The sequence below is a fragment of the Halictus rubicundus genome, chromosome 10 (assembly GCF_050948215.1).
Source record: "Halictus rubicundus isolate RS-2024b chromosome 10, iyHalRubi1_principal, whole genome shotgun sequence".
Taxonomy (NCBI): Eukaryota; Metazoa; Arthropoda; class Insecta; order Hymenoptera; family Halictidae; genus Halictus; species Halictus rubicundus.
Window position 1 is genome coordinate 10,260,938 of NC_135158.1, and position 16,428 is coordinate 10,277,365.

The window sequence follows — 16,428 nt, forward strand, 5'->3', positions numbered from 1 at the left end:
GCTTCGTATTTTATTCATAAAAGATATCTGACTGAAATAATTGATTTGTAAACAAAATGCAGACGGAGCAATCTTCCGCAAACGTTCCGACAGTCTTGCTCGGCAACAAGTTTCCTCCTAAGGCAAACAATTTTATGCCAATCTATGGCATAAATTTTCATAATTATACGAATCAGCCAAGTTTTGTTCGAGTTATCTCAAATTTCTTTTGTTAGCGATCCATATACGTTATTGTTATTATTCGCTTGGAAACAAAACGCGGCATTAACGTGAAACTTAACACTTGAGCTATTATTTATTCACCAAATGCGATCAGTAGGCTGCGGAGGTTTATGCAATTTTCAATTTTTGTAGACAAATTTTAAGAAAGTAGTTTCAAATACCCAAGATCTTATTTCCAGTGGTAGTGGCCTGTGTAGATCCGACATAAATTGAAATCGCACTAAAACTCTATTGAATTTGATATTCTAACATTTTTTCAAAATTTCCAGATGCTATAAATGGATAAAGAAATAAGTCCGTGAGCTTTTCGATCCATCTGAAATTTTTTAATTCCACCTGTTTCATAGAAACGGCCCACAGTGTGCCATTCGCCGTGCCCTGACCAGCACAACACCTGACGCAACTGTCAATATGAAAAGAAGCGCTGCCACTAACGCTGCCAACTCAAAGGGAACCGAAGTTGTATGCCTATCGGCGTGTTTTACGTCGCGGGAAGCAAAGGGTCGCAGTGTGAACTTACGACGAGGGCGCCATTTGCCCGAGTCTCTCGCCATCGATCTAATTAGCACTTGGCCCCATCAACCGATGCAAAGACTGGTCAATCGGTCACTGGTTCGACAGTGGAGGTTCGTCATCGACAGGACAAAAGCCGATCGAGTGGAGACGTCTCGGTAATGAGCGGGGATCGAATGCGAGGACGAGAGAGCGTCGGCGCCGTCATGGTATGACGCAGCCGCATCTGAACCAGCCCCCAGCTTCCTAAGGGCGGTAGATGAGCTGAAAGGGGGACGGAGAGAGAGAGAGAGAGAGAGGGAGAGGGGGCGGGAGAGGGGAAGAGAGGGAGAGAGAGAATCGTGCCGCTCCCGAGGCAAATGCCATCGGAGCTAGGCAGCATTCACCCTCGGCAGTGTCGTTGTGATCGCACGCGGCTAGGATCCTCTTCCTGGCGTTCAATGCGAGATCAATCGGTGAAGTGTCGCGGAAACCCACGGGCTCGTTCGTCGTAAAAGCACGTGCGATCGGTACGCCGATACACCTCTGTAACCACGATTCGTGTGGGTCTGCAACGCCAACTGCACGGAGTCGGTTTCGATCCTGCGATTTTTGTGCACCCGAATTTAGCTAAAACTGGCGGACCCGCGGAGAGCTTGGATAAGAACCGAGGACCACCTGTGAATCCATCTCCGTACTATCGACCAACGACTGCTGGTGTTACGGATACCGGAGATTGCGAACTCTCGTCTCCGCAACGCTCCTCGATCTCTCGTTTTCTTTCTTGATCCCGAACGTCGAGCTGATCTGCGACGAGGACGCTGGCTCGGTCTGTTGACGTGATCGTTACTGGTAATATGGCAAGTAGCGTAGACGTAAATGGTCCAAGAAATATTTCCGAATACTTTGGAGTCACTGCGTGGCCTCGATTTGATAAATTTCTGCCTGTACAGTTTACGGTACGAATGTTACGCGTCGCTCCGGTATGGATTTTCGCGTAAATTTCGGTTCGACGGAGTTCGTTCTGCTAGGCTAGGCTGTTACGAGCGTTTATGAACCGAGACAGTTTGCACACGGTTGCTAGATTTAATTAAGCCGACGTGTTTTTGTGGACTTCTTTCGTCGGACGCGATTTCGTGCGCGTTGCCCGGGAGGTCCTGTTGCGGACTTCGATCTGAATTAGCAATGACCGTGTTTCGATGCTGTTGATACGTCGAACGAACTCGCCTAACCAGTCCGTGCACTGGAAAGCTCGCAATAGTGTTGGTGGGTCGTATCATCTGTCGAGGAATACCTGAGCCTCTTTTGTGACCGTGCATTGTTCGCCGTCGAGTCATAATTGCATCCCCTGAGCCAAACGGCGGATTCAAAAGCCTCTTTCTTCATCCAGTTTGCTCTTAACAGCGATCAACCTCGAACACACCAATTCCGTCCTTTGCTCCCCGCGGAATTGAAACTCTCCTCGGGGTTAATTCATTCTTTTCATTAATGGCTCGGCGCGAAAGGCATCGTGCGAAATGTCGGAAATTTTCGCGTTGTCTAGGAACGATCGATGTAGACGAGTCACGAGCGAAAGTCGGCTCGTTGAGCTTGAGAGATTTTATCAATTTCGAAATTACAGAGGAGACATTTTTTAGATGGATATCCGAGTGAAATGGGGTTTTTACCATTTTCACACGGACATGTAAATTCTGAATACATCTTGGTGATATGTATATATTTATATTCGGCAACAATTTCATTACTGTGTTTGGTAGAATCGTCTTTTTCTGTGCTCTGAGTATTTTGTAGTCACCTGTTGACACACTGCCCTTAAGATACCTAATTTCGACACGAAACGCTTCCGTCCTACTTTTCATGCAATCTCAAGCGTCCTCGGATCAATAGATTTTATACAATGAAATCCACCTAAACACACGTTGTCGAATTAAACGTGAGCTGGATTAAGGTCGTACGGATAAGCAGCGTATCGATAATGGAGTTGTTTCAATCCATTGCTGCATTGATTGATATCCATGATATTTATTTCCAGAATTGTAAGAACTTCCAGGTTTTATTTTTTTAATGAGAAATCATGAAACGACGGAACGAAATTGAAACGAGATGGAACGAAATTGAAATTGGAAGTTGTTTACCCTCAGAGACGTAATGGAACATTAAATTGCGTTGATTTAAATTTTACTGCTCTTCATAAATTAGATGCCGTGTAAATAATCTGCACTTTTTGAGTGGCAGAATAATTGTTTATACATTTCTATTAGCACAGTAAGATGAGAAATTAATTAATCTCAGAATAAATATAATCAAGTATAGCATATATTCGAAAGTGTTTTTTGTTAACTTTTTAGATATTTATATATTTCATATTGATATTAACATATTGGATACATTTTCGACAATTTTTTAGATGTCTGCCTGTCGTTCGATGTGAGTTCATTAGCGAGTAATTTAGCTAGAAAGTTGAAATTTCTGTTTTTAGTGTCTAGTTTCCTCAAGATATTTTCAAGCCAATATTCCGTGTACTTAGCATAATATACAGTAGTTCCCCGAAAAGTTGTTTAGCGAGTAGAACGTTGATAATTACATATTTACTATGTTTTCAGTGAGCAAATGTTTTGTATAGACAATTTGTACAACACCAGCAATGATTTTGATGTGAAGCTCAATAGGAAATATTAATTACAATTTTTGTTGCGATACACGTATTCGAAAAGGCAAAAATAAAATTTCTACAGTGAATGGAAATTGTACATATTAACTTTATTATGTACGGAAGTTTTGTTTTATTATAGCGACGGGGAGAAACAATTTTTGAACGTTTAATGCAGATTGAGCAATTATTTTCTGTTTGTTCCATCGACTCAAGAAATATTTATTTAGCCGCGTTTTAATACATGAATGCGAAATCTATCGTTAACGAACAACGAAAGAAATCGAATTAAAAACGATGCCACGCGTTAACGAGTTGCACCGTATTTGTGCAGTAACATTATAAGTACCCATTGTTGCATTCGCCGCGAAAACTGAACCTGTCGCTCTGCGTTCGCTCGCAGCATTTCATTATTCAGGGCAACGAAACAAATTAAATTCCGCGTTCCGAATGAAATCGTTTCTGCACGCCAGTGTATAACACGACAAATGAATTAGATTCCCCCGGAAGGTCGAAATAACTCACATAAGTAACGTTATGTTTGCAGATTGATGGCTACTTGATGTCTTGTAAAAAGTCGGCATGAAATATTTGAAAGTCGTTCTGTTCACATTCAACTTGTTAATATGGGTAAAGTATTAAATTATTCAATTGAAGAAATCCAATTAATATCGTTTCTAGCGTAGCTTTGTTCTGAATTTGAGTTTAAGTGTCTGCTATAAAACGGAAATACCAGAAACCTTTTTGATACTTATCGTAACGATCGCAAAACGTAACAATAACATTTTGTTTATTGTTTATAACCCGACCGTGGTAACTGTATTTCGCAGTAGAGGAAGTTTCGGTTTTCTAGACGCAAACTTGACTGATTAGTAGAACCTATAGAAGGTAATAAAACAATATTAAAAAGGTTACGTTCTTTTTATGTAATTCGTTTTTCTAGCCACCACTTTGTCGCACCTGCTCTACACCTATTCTAAAATGACTGATATCTGAAGAGTACAATTTGTTCAGAAATTTTGAAAAATTAGAAATGGATGTGTGGGTCGAAGTAAGAGATAAAATTCGACCTACATTTAAATATTTTGTCAGAGATTAATATTTGGTTGAAATCGATCTCGCAGGGAATACTGAAACAGCGATGCGCTCGTAAAAAATATAAACGTGTAGCTTTGAAACTTTAAAAGCGCGCGTTGCCATCGAAATTTAAGACCGCTACGTCATGCTCTGAATTAATTCTGTAGCTGTTCTTTTGTAGCGTCGAAATTCATGCTATTGTCAGGCGACATTATTAATTACGCTAACTCATAAATCCATTTTTTCTTTATTCCTATTGACTTAACTAGGTCGATTTAAAATTCGAATTTCGCGAGTAATTTGAGATCATAAATGATATCGTATATTCCGAAAAATTGAATAGAACGTCATAGTAATAAAAATACAAATCTAGAAACAATTTCAATTGTCCTAAATGTTGGGTAAATGTTGGTAAATGTTGAGTAAAGACGTCAGTCATTGTACAATATGTGTGAAGATCTCCTTAATTGGCGAAATTTAAGATTAATTTCCTTTTGTTATGGTGTTCTCGTTTCTTATTATAAGTTATATTATATTGCTGTTATTATAAGTTATACTGTATTGCTCTTTTCTACCTATAGTTTCTAGCTATATATATAGTATTTTCAGAAAATACAGTACATTACCAGAAAAGCATGCAACCGAACAAAATTCATCGTAGCAACATTTTCTAATATAAATTCATCTGGCCGTACATAAACATAAGCATGTGCCATGATAATTTAATATTTTTAGACCGTAACACTCTACTTTTTCAATGAAACAACAATTCATGTCAAATTTGTATTTTCTTGTGTATAACAATGACGCAAAATGTTGCAAATCGTCGTTAAATTAACGCTTTTACTTAAAATTGAGGAAAAGTAGCGGTTTACGTGTTAGTATTCATATTAGTTTAAAAATAAATAGTATAGCACCTACTTGCGTCTGCTAGAATACTAACAAAACTAATTAAATAGAACTTAGACGTTATTTATTTGTTTTTTTAAATATATAATTCAAATAAATGCTTATTAAACGTAGAATAAGAATTAGTATAAGTATATTTAAGCTCGAGCGCGATCTGACGGTATTGACATGTGTACAGTGTTTACTCGATATATGTCCAAAACACAGGTCTAGCCAGGGACATATATCTTTATTTATTTATTATATTCTTTACAGCGAAGCTATACAGGCCTCGGTTCATGGCCCCTCACTATACCCCGCGGCAGTGGGGATAGTTCTGGGACTTTTATCGGCTAGGCATTTGGGGCATATATAGAGTAAATACTGTACAATTTTATTCCGATATAAGACGACGATTTTTATTTCGAAATAAGAATATCGCTATCCCCTCTTCTTCTTCTTCATCCGCAATACGACGAAAGCCGGTCCCGAGCCATCGTCTTATATCGAAAGAAAACTGTAGCGAAATGTCGGCGTGGGTCAGAAACGACTCCGGCATAGGCCTAGAACTCGCAGGAGTCCGAGGGTTAAACATAGAACGAGTATACAGCACACATAACACGCCTACCTGTGGTAAACGCAACACACGCGCGTCCACGCGCACCGTACGAATACAATCTGGCAATTGATCCCGAAATGAAGACCGAAATTCGCCACCATTTCTGTATCATCACTATGCTTTTGGCTACGTGACACGCGATACACTGACCATAATACCATACGAAAACAATTCCCAAGTGAAACGGCCAACCGCTGTACACCCTGGTTGCAAACTGTGAACCGTGAATTAGCGATAGACGGTGAATCATGCCACCTTCCATCGAAGCCCTGAACTTTAAAAAGTTGAGAACCTCCTTCAAGGGGGAAGCAAACTGGGCATAATCAAAAGTTTGAACGTCCTCAAGGCAATCAAGACTTTTGCAACTTTCTATATTTTCAAATTTCCATCCCCGAGGTAATGCGCTGGCAAAAGTTACGGGAGTTTCGTCGATACTGAAAAGAGTATTGAAATGATTCCGAATGGACGAGTGACGATTTCCTTGAAATTTTTTTAAGACTTTCCGGCGTTTAGTGGCTGTAAGTCATGTTCAGGAAGGAAAGAGTTAACATTCAAAGTAAGAATTTACGACACTGTTACCATAAATGAATTTATTACCAGGCGAAATCCAGTTTGCCACGCTAGCATAATTACAATCGTTGTGTAGCACATAATGCATAAGCAATATTTTGGACATCGTTTGCTCGATTTTTCTATTTTATATTCATTGGTTTCGAAAAAGTTCTTAGTATAATCTGATCTCACGTATCTATGCAAACAATGTTCCATCATAAAAGTGTTAAAATGCAGTGTATCATAGTTGAAGTAAAATTAATTCGCCACATATTGAAGATATAAAAATGATTAAATGGTACTAGGGACAAAGATGAAATGGTACTATAGACAAAGACGAATTATTTTGAATTATTGACCTGTACAGGATCGATTACAATGAAGCAATATTAAAGAGACAAAATGGTCCGATTATGTATTCTAAATTTAGCAGGTATATTAAATATAGCACGAGTAACTTTTAATATTTCTCTTTCCATTTCAATATTCACAATTAGTAACCCGTCTACGCACCATTTCTTCCCGAATTAATTGTAAACTCTGCCTCGATTGTTGAGTGTATCAAACGCCGAGAGAACGTGCACAGCACGATAAACTTTTCTGCGAGTTGCTCCATGTATGCCGCGCACGACCATCAATTAATTGCTAGCGCAAATGGTTAATTATCTCATATTTACATTCTGCGGTTAGCACTACGTGCTTCCGTGTCAACAATTACTGTGATCGTCGTATACACCGACGTATATTCTGGGAAAAATTTGGCCAACATATTCATGCTGCGCCAATCAACGCCCCGTTAATTATTTTGCTCATTAATTTGAAAAATTCGACGTTCCTTTCGTTCAAACGAGTTTGGCGAGAAAACCAGTGTCAAAAAATACTCGCAAAGAGAATTTATAAAAATATGAAGAATATAAGAAGATGTTTGTAAAGAGAACAAGGAACGAAACGCGAATGGCATACCAGAGAATCATCGAGATCGAGAGAAACCATTTTGTTCGGTTTGTAGCGGCAGTTGAAACCGTGCTGCTCTTCCGAGTTCAAAAACTTTATTGTCACTATTACGGGAGGAAAACTTTCGGAACAAAAAGCATGTTAACACAGAGGTTACTGAACAATAATAGGATAATACATTATCGATCATTATAGTTCTCACTGGAACAAAACCGTGGAACTAAAGTCCTGGAACGAAACTAATAGAATATTCAAATATCGAAATGCTCGGATAGCAGAAGTTTGATTGTACCCACAACGTTAAAGCAGATCTGTGAGAAAAACTATTTCGTCCGAAATTATGACGTAGGTTTCAATTCAGCTAGGACTTCATTATCTGACTGTAACTGAAGATTTTCAATGGCCGGAGACTTACTTCCTCCTACAAAGCTAACTGGAGAAACACGGCGCAACGAATGCAGAAAAGAATACGAATGCGGAATATGGTTTCTTCAAATCCTATGTCAATATTACATAAATCCTCGTTTTCCGGAAAAAGTATTTCTGTTCACTCTGCCGTGCACTGTATGTGGGACGGATATCATTTCAGAAGAGTGTACCCTAAGTTTATTGGAGGCAACAGTAATATGGCCCACGAGGGTGCCTTACAAGTTACCGATGATACCCCGAGGAAAAAGTATCTTCTACTTTCGACGACAGCTCGGGGTGCAGTCGTATATGTTTATTTAAGAAATTTCGGTTTCATTCGAACGGAACTTAACCGATATTTACGCGCACCGTGACGTGAGTCGTGCTTCCGGTCTCGGATTCCAACTTAAACGGGAACGAGTAAATATCATGTAATGTAGAGCAATAATATCACATTGGTATTTTCGGCAGGGAATATTGACACTGTCGAAGTTAATGAAAATGTGCACTTTAAAAAAAAAACTCAGGTTGAACGAAATATTGTAAAATTTTTACATTTTGTAATTTTGGGTAATAAAAAAAAATGAAAATAGAGTAGAAATTTTGCTTAACATTCCTTTATAATTATCTTGATTGATTACCAACTACTCACACAAGAAACAAATTACTTTTGACATACAAGTAACAGTAACGGACACCCTGTACATCTATTTTACATCATTACAGTATTTACAATACCCATCTATCATGATTCTATACCTTAATCTAAGTATATTTTAATAATGTAATTTTTATCAGTCACGAACAAAGATTTAATGAAAATTAAATTAATTCACTAGTACTTTGCGATTGAACAACTTTATTCTTATTTATCCGCTTATCTTCAGACTAATCAACGCTTTTTTACTTTTAAGTGGTTGATTTCTGCTTGCATTAAGTCTAATAAATTAATTAAGTTAAGTCTAATATATGCTATAATTTTCTAATTGTAATAGTAAAATTAACGTCTTATGCGTCGAAGGACAAAATGATACTGCACTTGCTATTAATAATTTTACGGAGCAGTGCTTTATCGAAAAATATTTTATAATCGTTAAAAAACAAAAAAAAAATAAATTGTTAAATATAGCTACACCAAAGTCGCCAAATGCTTGGTAATTTTTTGTGACCTGATTAAGGAATTAATATTCATTGGACGATTCTGAATTTACCCATGCAAGAATTGCTAATTGCTAACAATATTTAAAAAATCAGAAATCTAGCGTACTTACTTTTCGAAGCCACTGCGAGATCAATAATGTTTGGAAAAATCACAGTTCAATTCGAAATATCATTTTGTCCTACGCTGCAGACAATTCCTATGGTCTTCTCTTTTTCAAAAGAAGAAACCTGAAGTATGTCGACGATAATCACAATAATAGTCCACCCTGTTTCGAGCACTCGAACGTCATCTTGAAGTAATTACGATGGGGTGGACGGCTATTGTGACGGGCGGTGCAAGCGAAGCCTCTTCTTTCGAAAAATGGGCTACAATTAAAGTCACATTAATGAAATCCTGTTGGATAGTTGGCCGGATGTACGGTACTGGTAATAGGAGCGTTGTTGCTGCTGGAGCCGAGCAAAAGTCATCTCTTAAACCTTTTCGTACCTAACGACAGGCCACACGATACAATTAACTTAATAGCTGACACCCTGCTGTGCCTCGGTTTCACGGTGCTCACGGTCGGGATCTTCGGATGCTGGGCCGCGTTGCGCGAGAATCAATGCATCCTCGCTACCGTGAGTCTCTATACCTCTGGTCCATCCTGAAGCAACAACGAGCAACTTTCAGTTGACGTCGCATACGTATCTTGAAAAAGCCGCCGCTTTCACCGAACAAAAGCAGACGAAGGAGCGACAAAAAGTCGCTCGATGTTGCTTCAGTGTGGGCACAGCTTAATACGTTTAAGGGGACAGTCTCGGGTAAAAGATCGATTTTTTCTAACTACAAAACCTTTGCCAAAATTGTATGCTTCAATTCACTGAAATAACCGAGCTACGACGATTCCAAACAGTGATTTCTCTATATATGTCGCCGAGGCCTGGATGATAAACGTCGCGGAATTATCCCCACTACCGCGGGGAATACCCCGTGAGGGGTCACGGAGCTCGAGAGGTCTCTGATGCCGAGGAGTGTAAACATAATACAAGAGAACGCAAGACCCGTGTTGTTGACATATATCGAGAGTTCACTGTACTTCCGACTGACAGTGTCATAAGTGCATAATTTTAAACGCGCTTTTCTCAAAAACTACATGGCCGATTGCTCCTAATTTTTTTTTGTTAAGCTTTGCCAGTTTGCCAATTTTCGTGATAAATTATTTATTTCGGTGGGGGCTATAACGACAAACCTAATTCTTAAGGGGGCCGGCTGGCATTTGGCCTTGACTGTCACGCTATGTTACGCTGTGCCTTTTTTTCTAGACATTTTACGTCTTAAGTAAGTAAGTAATCAATTAAAAATGCATACCACCGAGTTTGTGCATGTCTTTGCTACGTCTGTCCAGAGCCTTTTTTTCGATACGAACACTAAATCTCTTGAAATTAAGAGAATCTCTCTGCGGCAGCCATCTTGTGACGTCATACTTGCTTCAGAAAGCGAGTTTTCTGCCGAATATTACAAATTACTCCACGATGAGGTAGAAATTCGCAATTTGGGCTCTGTACAGACGTAGATTGGACTTTTAGGAAACAAAAGTGACCACTTTTAAACTGCTCATTGCAATATTGAAGCGTCAATTTGTCAAGATTTTGACCCTTGCAAGTCCATATACGTATATTGCAGAGAGATTCTCTTAATTTCGAGAGATTTAGTGTTCGTATCGAAAAAAAGGTTCTGGACAGACGTAGCAAGGACATGTAGAAACACGGTGGTATGCATTTTTAATTGATTACTTACTTATTTAAGACGTAAAATGTCTGGAAAAAAGTCACAGCGTAACATATCATGACTGTGAAGACCAAATGCCTGCCGGCCCCCTTAAGAATCGTCGTGATTGTTTCGTTTCAGTCCCCCTGAGATACGTAATTCTTATTTCGGCCGGGATAGAACTGAATCAAAAAGGTTTATAACGAGACCGCCCCCTTAACAAGATTGTCATAGTCACCGGAAAAGATAAAACCAAGTCGTAAAATTTGCTCGGGCATAAAGGTCCCGAAGATCGCTCGGGGCCGCAGCAAGTGCCCCGGTTGAAATTGGCCTTGCATTAGTTTTGCTATAAAAGCTAGCGTTCATAAAACGGATCGTCGTCTGCAATACGTTCTGTCTACAAACACGAACCCCCGGTTCCGTGTGTATGGCCTGGACAGGCGTTCGGCGGAGGAAATTTCATTAACGGGCGGTATGCTCTAATCACGCCGATGCAGAGCGAAATATCGAGATCGAGCTATATTTTCATTATAAAATGTTCGCTCCTGTGCGCGCTGCCTCGGGCACGTCAATAAAACCGACCTGCATCTACCAGCAAATTTGTCTTTCGGCTTCGAAAAAGCCTCGTTTTTAGAGGCTCGGTAATACCTCGATACAGGGTGACCTGTCCAGCGAACGGACACTTAGCTGCAGGCCCGTTGAAATTAGTATTCGCAAATCGTTATTTAATTTTCATGGTCACTTACGGGCTTCGTTCCTCGAGCTCTTGCTGTATCTTGCACATCCAAAATACGTATTAGCTTTATCGCGAAATGGTCACGTTACTGCGGCACAAAACTACAATTTATATGCATTTGCTCGGATACTTCTGGGCGAGAGTGTACCTCTCGCGTATGTGCATAGCTTTCATGAAAATCGGGTTGTGTAACTTGACTATGTTCCCTCGCAAGTTAACTAGCTGGTAGAACACACTATCAGAGTGCCTAAGTAATGCCGTCGATCACGATCCTATAGAAAATAGATGACTATTCTGTAAAGCAAGCTTGACGGTTTGTAACGACAGTGTCGCTAACTTGGACACTTAGGAGATCCAACATGACTTTCCACGTGTATTCTATCAACAACTTCTGAAACAATAGGTCCGAGCCCGACCCAAAACTGGCTTGTTGAATTTCATTATTAAGCTTTCAAGAGCGTCATTTTACGACTTGGTTATATTTGTTTTTCCGAACCGTGCGTACATCACAAGATGATTAATGTGTTCTCTTTTGTTCAGTACATGAGCATGCTCGTAGCGCTAATTGTCACAGAGCTGGTCTTCGCCGCGGTAGGCGGAGTGATGACCTTCCGAATCCTTTCCGGGTTAGAAGGAAGACTAATTAGCAAATTGGCCAACGACTATGGCCACGAACCGACCAGCGATATAGCTTTCAGCAACAGTCTCGACTTTGCGCAATATAAGGTATCATATGGCCTAATAATAGGGATCGATTATCTATTCTTAGAGCATGTTTATCATACTTGAACTATGTTCTGCATGTGCTTCGTACAGTTTCATAGTTCGTATACTGAAAGGTAACGATGCTGTGAGGTAGTGCTGTCCGCGATCACATAAACATAGCTGTTCGGTTCAATCGATAAACTTTCCCTCCAATCTTAACGTAGTTTTGCAGGATGCTAGGGGCTCTTGTTGCTATAGACCTCGGAATTGCCATACGTAGCATAGGTCAGTCAGGGAACTCAGCTCGTACAAGGCTTCTGAGATTGATTCTCACAGAAGAAAAACTTTCCTTCACTTGTTAGTATCAGTTCCGTTTCCTCTTTTATTAGACCTCGCAGAGTTTAGACTGCTTAAAACTAGTTTTCGTCGATTGCAAGATATCAAACAGATATAATTAACTCGGTTATATAGTAGGTATATAGTTATATAGTCGGTATATAGTAGGTTAGATAAAGTTCTGATAAGCTAGTATTACGTATTACAATTATGTTTGATTCCTTGTGTTTGTGACTTTAATTATTTCGAAGAGTGCTAACATTTTCCAAGAAAGAATTCATTAAATCACGAAAAATTATTATACCATAATTCGAAAAGGTTGAACTTCATCTTCTGGAACCAAAAACTTTCAAATTCTTTTTACATAATCCTGTAGATCTTGACAAGAAAATGCCAAAAAATCCAAGTTTCAATGCGAGGAATTTACTCGTTCATAAGTTAGGCGAGTTTAAGCGTGTTAATTGCTAAAAAGCTTTAACGAATTGCTGATTTAAGAAATTGCCAAATTGCGAAACCTGCTTACAATTGCACTCAATTTTAATTGGTATAAAAGTACCCTTCGCAGCATAATAATTCGTTCACATTATTCAAATTGCGTATAAAAGAATGTTGAATATCATCAGAACCGAAGAAGATATTTCGGTGGCTACCATTAGGTTGGCAACGCTTCATGTTAACGTAGACATTTCCTGTCGAGAAGATTTAGTATACTGTTATTACGATTATGTTAGGATATGAAAATTCCAAGTCGTACTAAAATGATTGATTTGAAAAGTTTGAGATACGCTGCGTTTGACCGACAACCCGCATAAGCTTCCGCGCGATTACTTCGTGACCGTATTGTGTTAAGGTATTCTCGGGGCCAAGGACCTCTGCCTACTGACAATGTAAGTTTACTACCGCACTGCACCTCGTTACCTTCTATCATACATAAACATGAAATTCGTTATTAGTTCTGGAAACAGGTCTCTGATAAATTGTTCATAAAGCGGTCAGCCGCGAAAGATCGATCGGCAATTCTTGAAAATTTTATTTCGCCCACGAATAACGCTTAATAGCGCACTTTGAGAACTGTCCGTCCATGCGTATCACGATGGCCCGAAGTGCATATAGCTGATTCCATTGCAGTTTAATTGCTGTGGAATACACGGGTATGGAGACTACAATGGTACGGCTTGGTGGCGAAATGCGCAATTTTCGGGGAACAGGAGGCAGGTCCCTCTCACGTGCTGCGTTTTAAAAAATACCGAGGTACGTTCTCCGACGATATTTCAAAACTTTTATAATAGATTCCTCTTTATTTCCCGTGAAATTTCCTGAATATGTATCCAAACATTAAATAAAATAAATGTTTCTGTTTACGTTTACAGTTACTGTGAAACCGATACAAATTTTCTATCCTTCGTGCAACGATAACGATTGCTCAAAACATTGCCAAAAAAAGAAACCCCCTTCAAATTTTATTATTTTCATATCTTAGAAAAGTGTTTCTCCTACCGTTTTGCCCGTAAATACATAAAATCCACAGTCCAGTCAAGATGTAGGACTTTGGATGTTAATAATAAAAACATTTTCCAACAGATAAAGAATACTGGAAGTCCAATGAGCGTCGTTTCGAGAGTGTTTCATAAAAATGTAAGTGATTCGATTGTCGTCCACGTTTGAAAACGTCGCGTCCGTTAAAAGCCTGTTTTGTTTGTAAGAAGACCGAGGAACCATGGCTAAATCCGAAACTAAAAGACGAGGCAGCGTGTCAACTGGAAGACGAAGAAGGCCACGAAGGATATCGTCACACAGTGGTAAGAACTCGTGAAATCCTGTTCGGTGAACAAAATCAATAGAATGATTTTACGTACATAAGAATTTATTAAATATGTTAGCGGTGTCAACTGATTTCACGCGTTTCTGCACATTTTAATAGACTACACGCGCGCGTGCATTACACATGATTTTTTAATGCACAAAATACATGTCAAGACTTAATCTTGAATATATATTTTCATTAATGCACATAGCCGCAGATAATTAGCAACAATACTACTAAGCTCCTTCAGTTGTTTTTTCCTTTCTGTCATACGTGCTTCAAAATACATCTATATTGTTGCACATGGCTCTTTTGGATTCTTTTCGAATCAGTTCACGCCAAAATTTATGTTCGTCACCGTATTTAACCTTTATTCGAGTTTGATGTTTAAATAATCAACACAGAAAGTGCAGAATCGATTACTTACAAACTCGAGTTGTAATTCATGTTTTTGAGTGCTCGGATGTCCAAATAGCTCCGTTTAAAATATTTTCAAATGCAGTCATAATGATTCACAAAATTATTGGTACAATTTCAGTAATCATAAATACATATAGTAACAAGCGACACTTTGGTCGGTAAGTTTTCACACACGTCGAGACGTTACTGTAAACGTCGGTTTAACAAATGTATCGCCGGAATCACACACGATCGTGCGTCATTTTTCGACTAAATGTGTTGCACCTACTCATGTTTATGTTCCCAAATGCTTGTAGGGTTGTCTCGATAAAGTCACCGGTTGGCTGCAGTACGAGAGCTTCACTTTAGTATTTTTGGGCATGGCGATGGCTGGTATACAAGTACGTTCCTTTCGAGCACGCTCCACTCGAATCGACTCGACGAAATTGATCGTGTGCGTACTTTTCTTTTTCCAGACGTTCGGCATAATAACATCGGCGTTCCTTTGTCGAACGATAAGAGACATGCAGGTGGACTGAGGTCGGCCTGTTCACACTTACGAAGAACTCGGAACGGGTCGACTAAACGTTACCACAGCCCGTTCACCAGTGACGATTTTTATAATCCGAACTATTCGATCGTGGGAACAACGACACTGACGATAATGACCGGTTATTACACGTTTTTTCGTAAGCGAACGACGACGCCTGGCTCCGTTACATATTCTAATTTACAGAAACACAAGATGGTTGCGAAGTTTACTGTACGATAGAAAGCTGCGCTTGCTCGAAACCTTATAAAGCCATTCCCGTCCCTTCAATGTGTTTCATCGCGAAATATGGTACCAATTCGAATAAGAACGGAGCATCTATTACTGTCTACGTAAATGTTACTCGCGTTCATTCCGCGTACAAATGTCGTGATGTTGATCTCTCATGAAAACACTCGAACATCATTGCGGTGCCATTGTCGCAAATATTGAGATATATCATGAATTCATACTTACGGTGAATCACTTTAATATTTCCACTCACGGTACACGGACGGTAATCACACATGTTTTTATCTGAAATAATATTTCCATTAGGTAGAAAGAAACTTCTGAATGACCACTGTGTCTTGCAAATGGTGCGAACAATTTTTATTTGACTGATTAACAATCTTACGAAGATCCGTATAATTTGTGGGTTAAACATTAAAATGATTTTCGACGTATCCTACACAGTTTTGTCAATATAATTTTCCAATAACGAATGAAAGGGGAATGAAATGCTGTCGTGTCAAATTGTTCGGCTATTTTATTCAAAATGAAAATTATGAGAACACACTGATGCCCAAATATTAAAGTAATTCGCTATAGGAATCTGTTTGTAAATACGTGGGGTGACGACGAGAAATCGTGAAGAGAACGAGACAGTTGTGCGATAGGGTGGACCTTAGCTATAGGGGTCAAAAGGTTTTTCGTCTCACCCCCCTGAATCGTGAGACTTGGTGAGACAATGATGCGTGCAAAATTTGAAAGCAATCGGACCGCGGGAACCCGTGCCGTATTTGCGATAAACTTGACAATTTTTTAATGAATTTATGTAATTCTCCAACACAACTGTATTTCGTCATTTCGGAAATATCTTTAAACATTTTTTGAAGAAGTGACAATGCCTTAGACGAATAATGATGA

At 39.3% G+C, this 16,428-nt stretch overlaps 1 protein-coding gene across 3 annotated transcripts; it reads left to right on the forward strand.

The window, feature by feature from the left end:
• Nucleotides 1–1,102: 1,102 nt before the first annotated feature.
• On the forward strand, nucleotides 1,103–16,323 carry LOC143357856 (tetraspanin-3). 3 transcript variants are annotated; one of them, XM_076794492.1, is made up of 9 exons: nucleotides 1,103–1,574; nucleotides 3,912–3,994; nucleotides 9,429–9,641; nucleotides 12,047–12,232; nucleotides 13,676–13,798; nucleotides 14,129–14,182; nucleotides 14,251–14,346; nucleotides 15,068–15,151; nucleotides 15,227–16,323. In XM_076794492.1, exons 2-9 carry the CDS (start codon nucleotides 3,947–3,949, stop codon nucleotides 15,287–15,289), a joined length of 867 nt encoding a protein of 288 aa, XP_076650607.1. In that variant the 5' UTR covers nucleotides 1,103–1,574; nucleotides 3,912–3,946; the 3' UTR covers nucleotides 15,290–16,323. The 3 variants fall into 3 exon arrangements, with proteins under 3 accessions (XP_076650607.1, XP_076650609.1, XP_076650608.1); XM_076794494.1 differs by having other exon boundaries at nucleotides 14,254–14,346; XM_076794493.1 differs by having other exon boundaries at nucleotides 1,103–1,566.
• The last annotated feature ends 105 nt before the right edge of the window (nucleotides 16,324–16,428 follow it).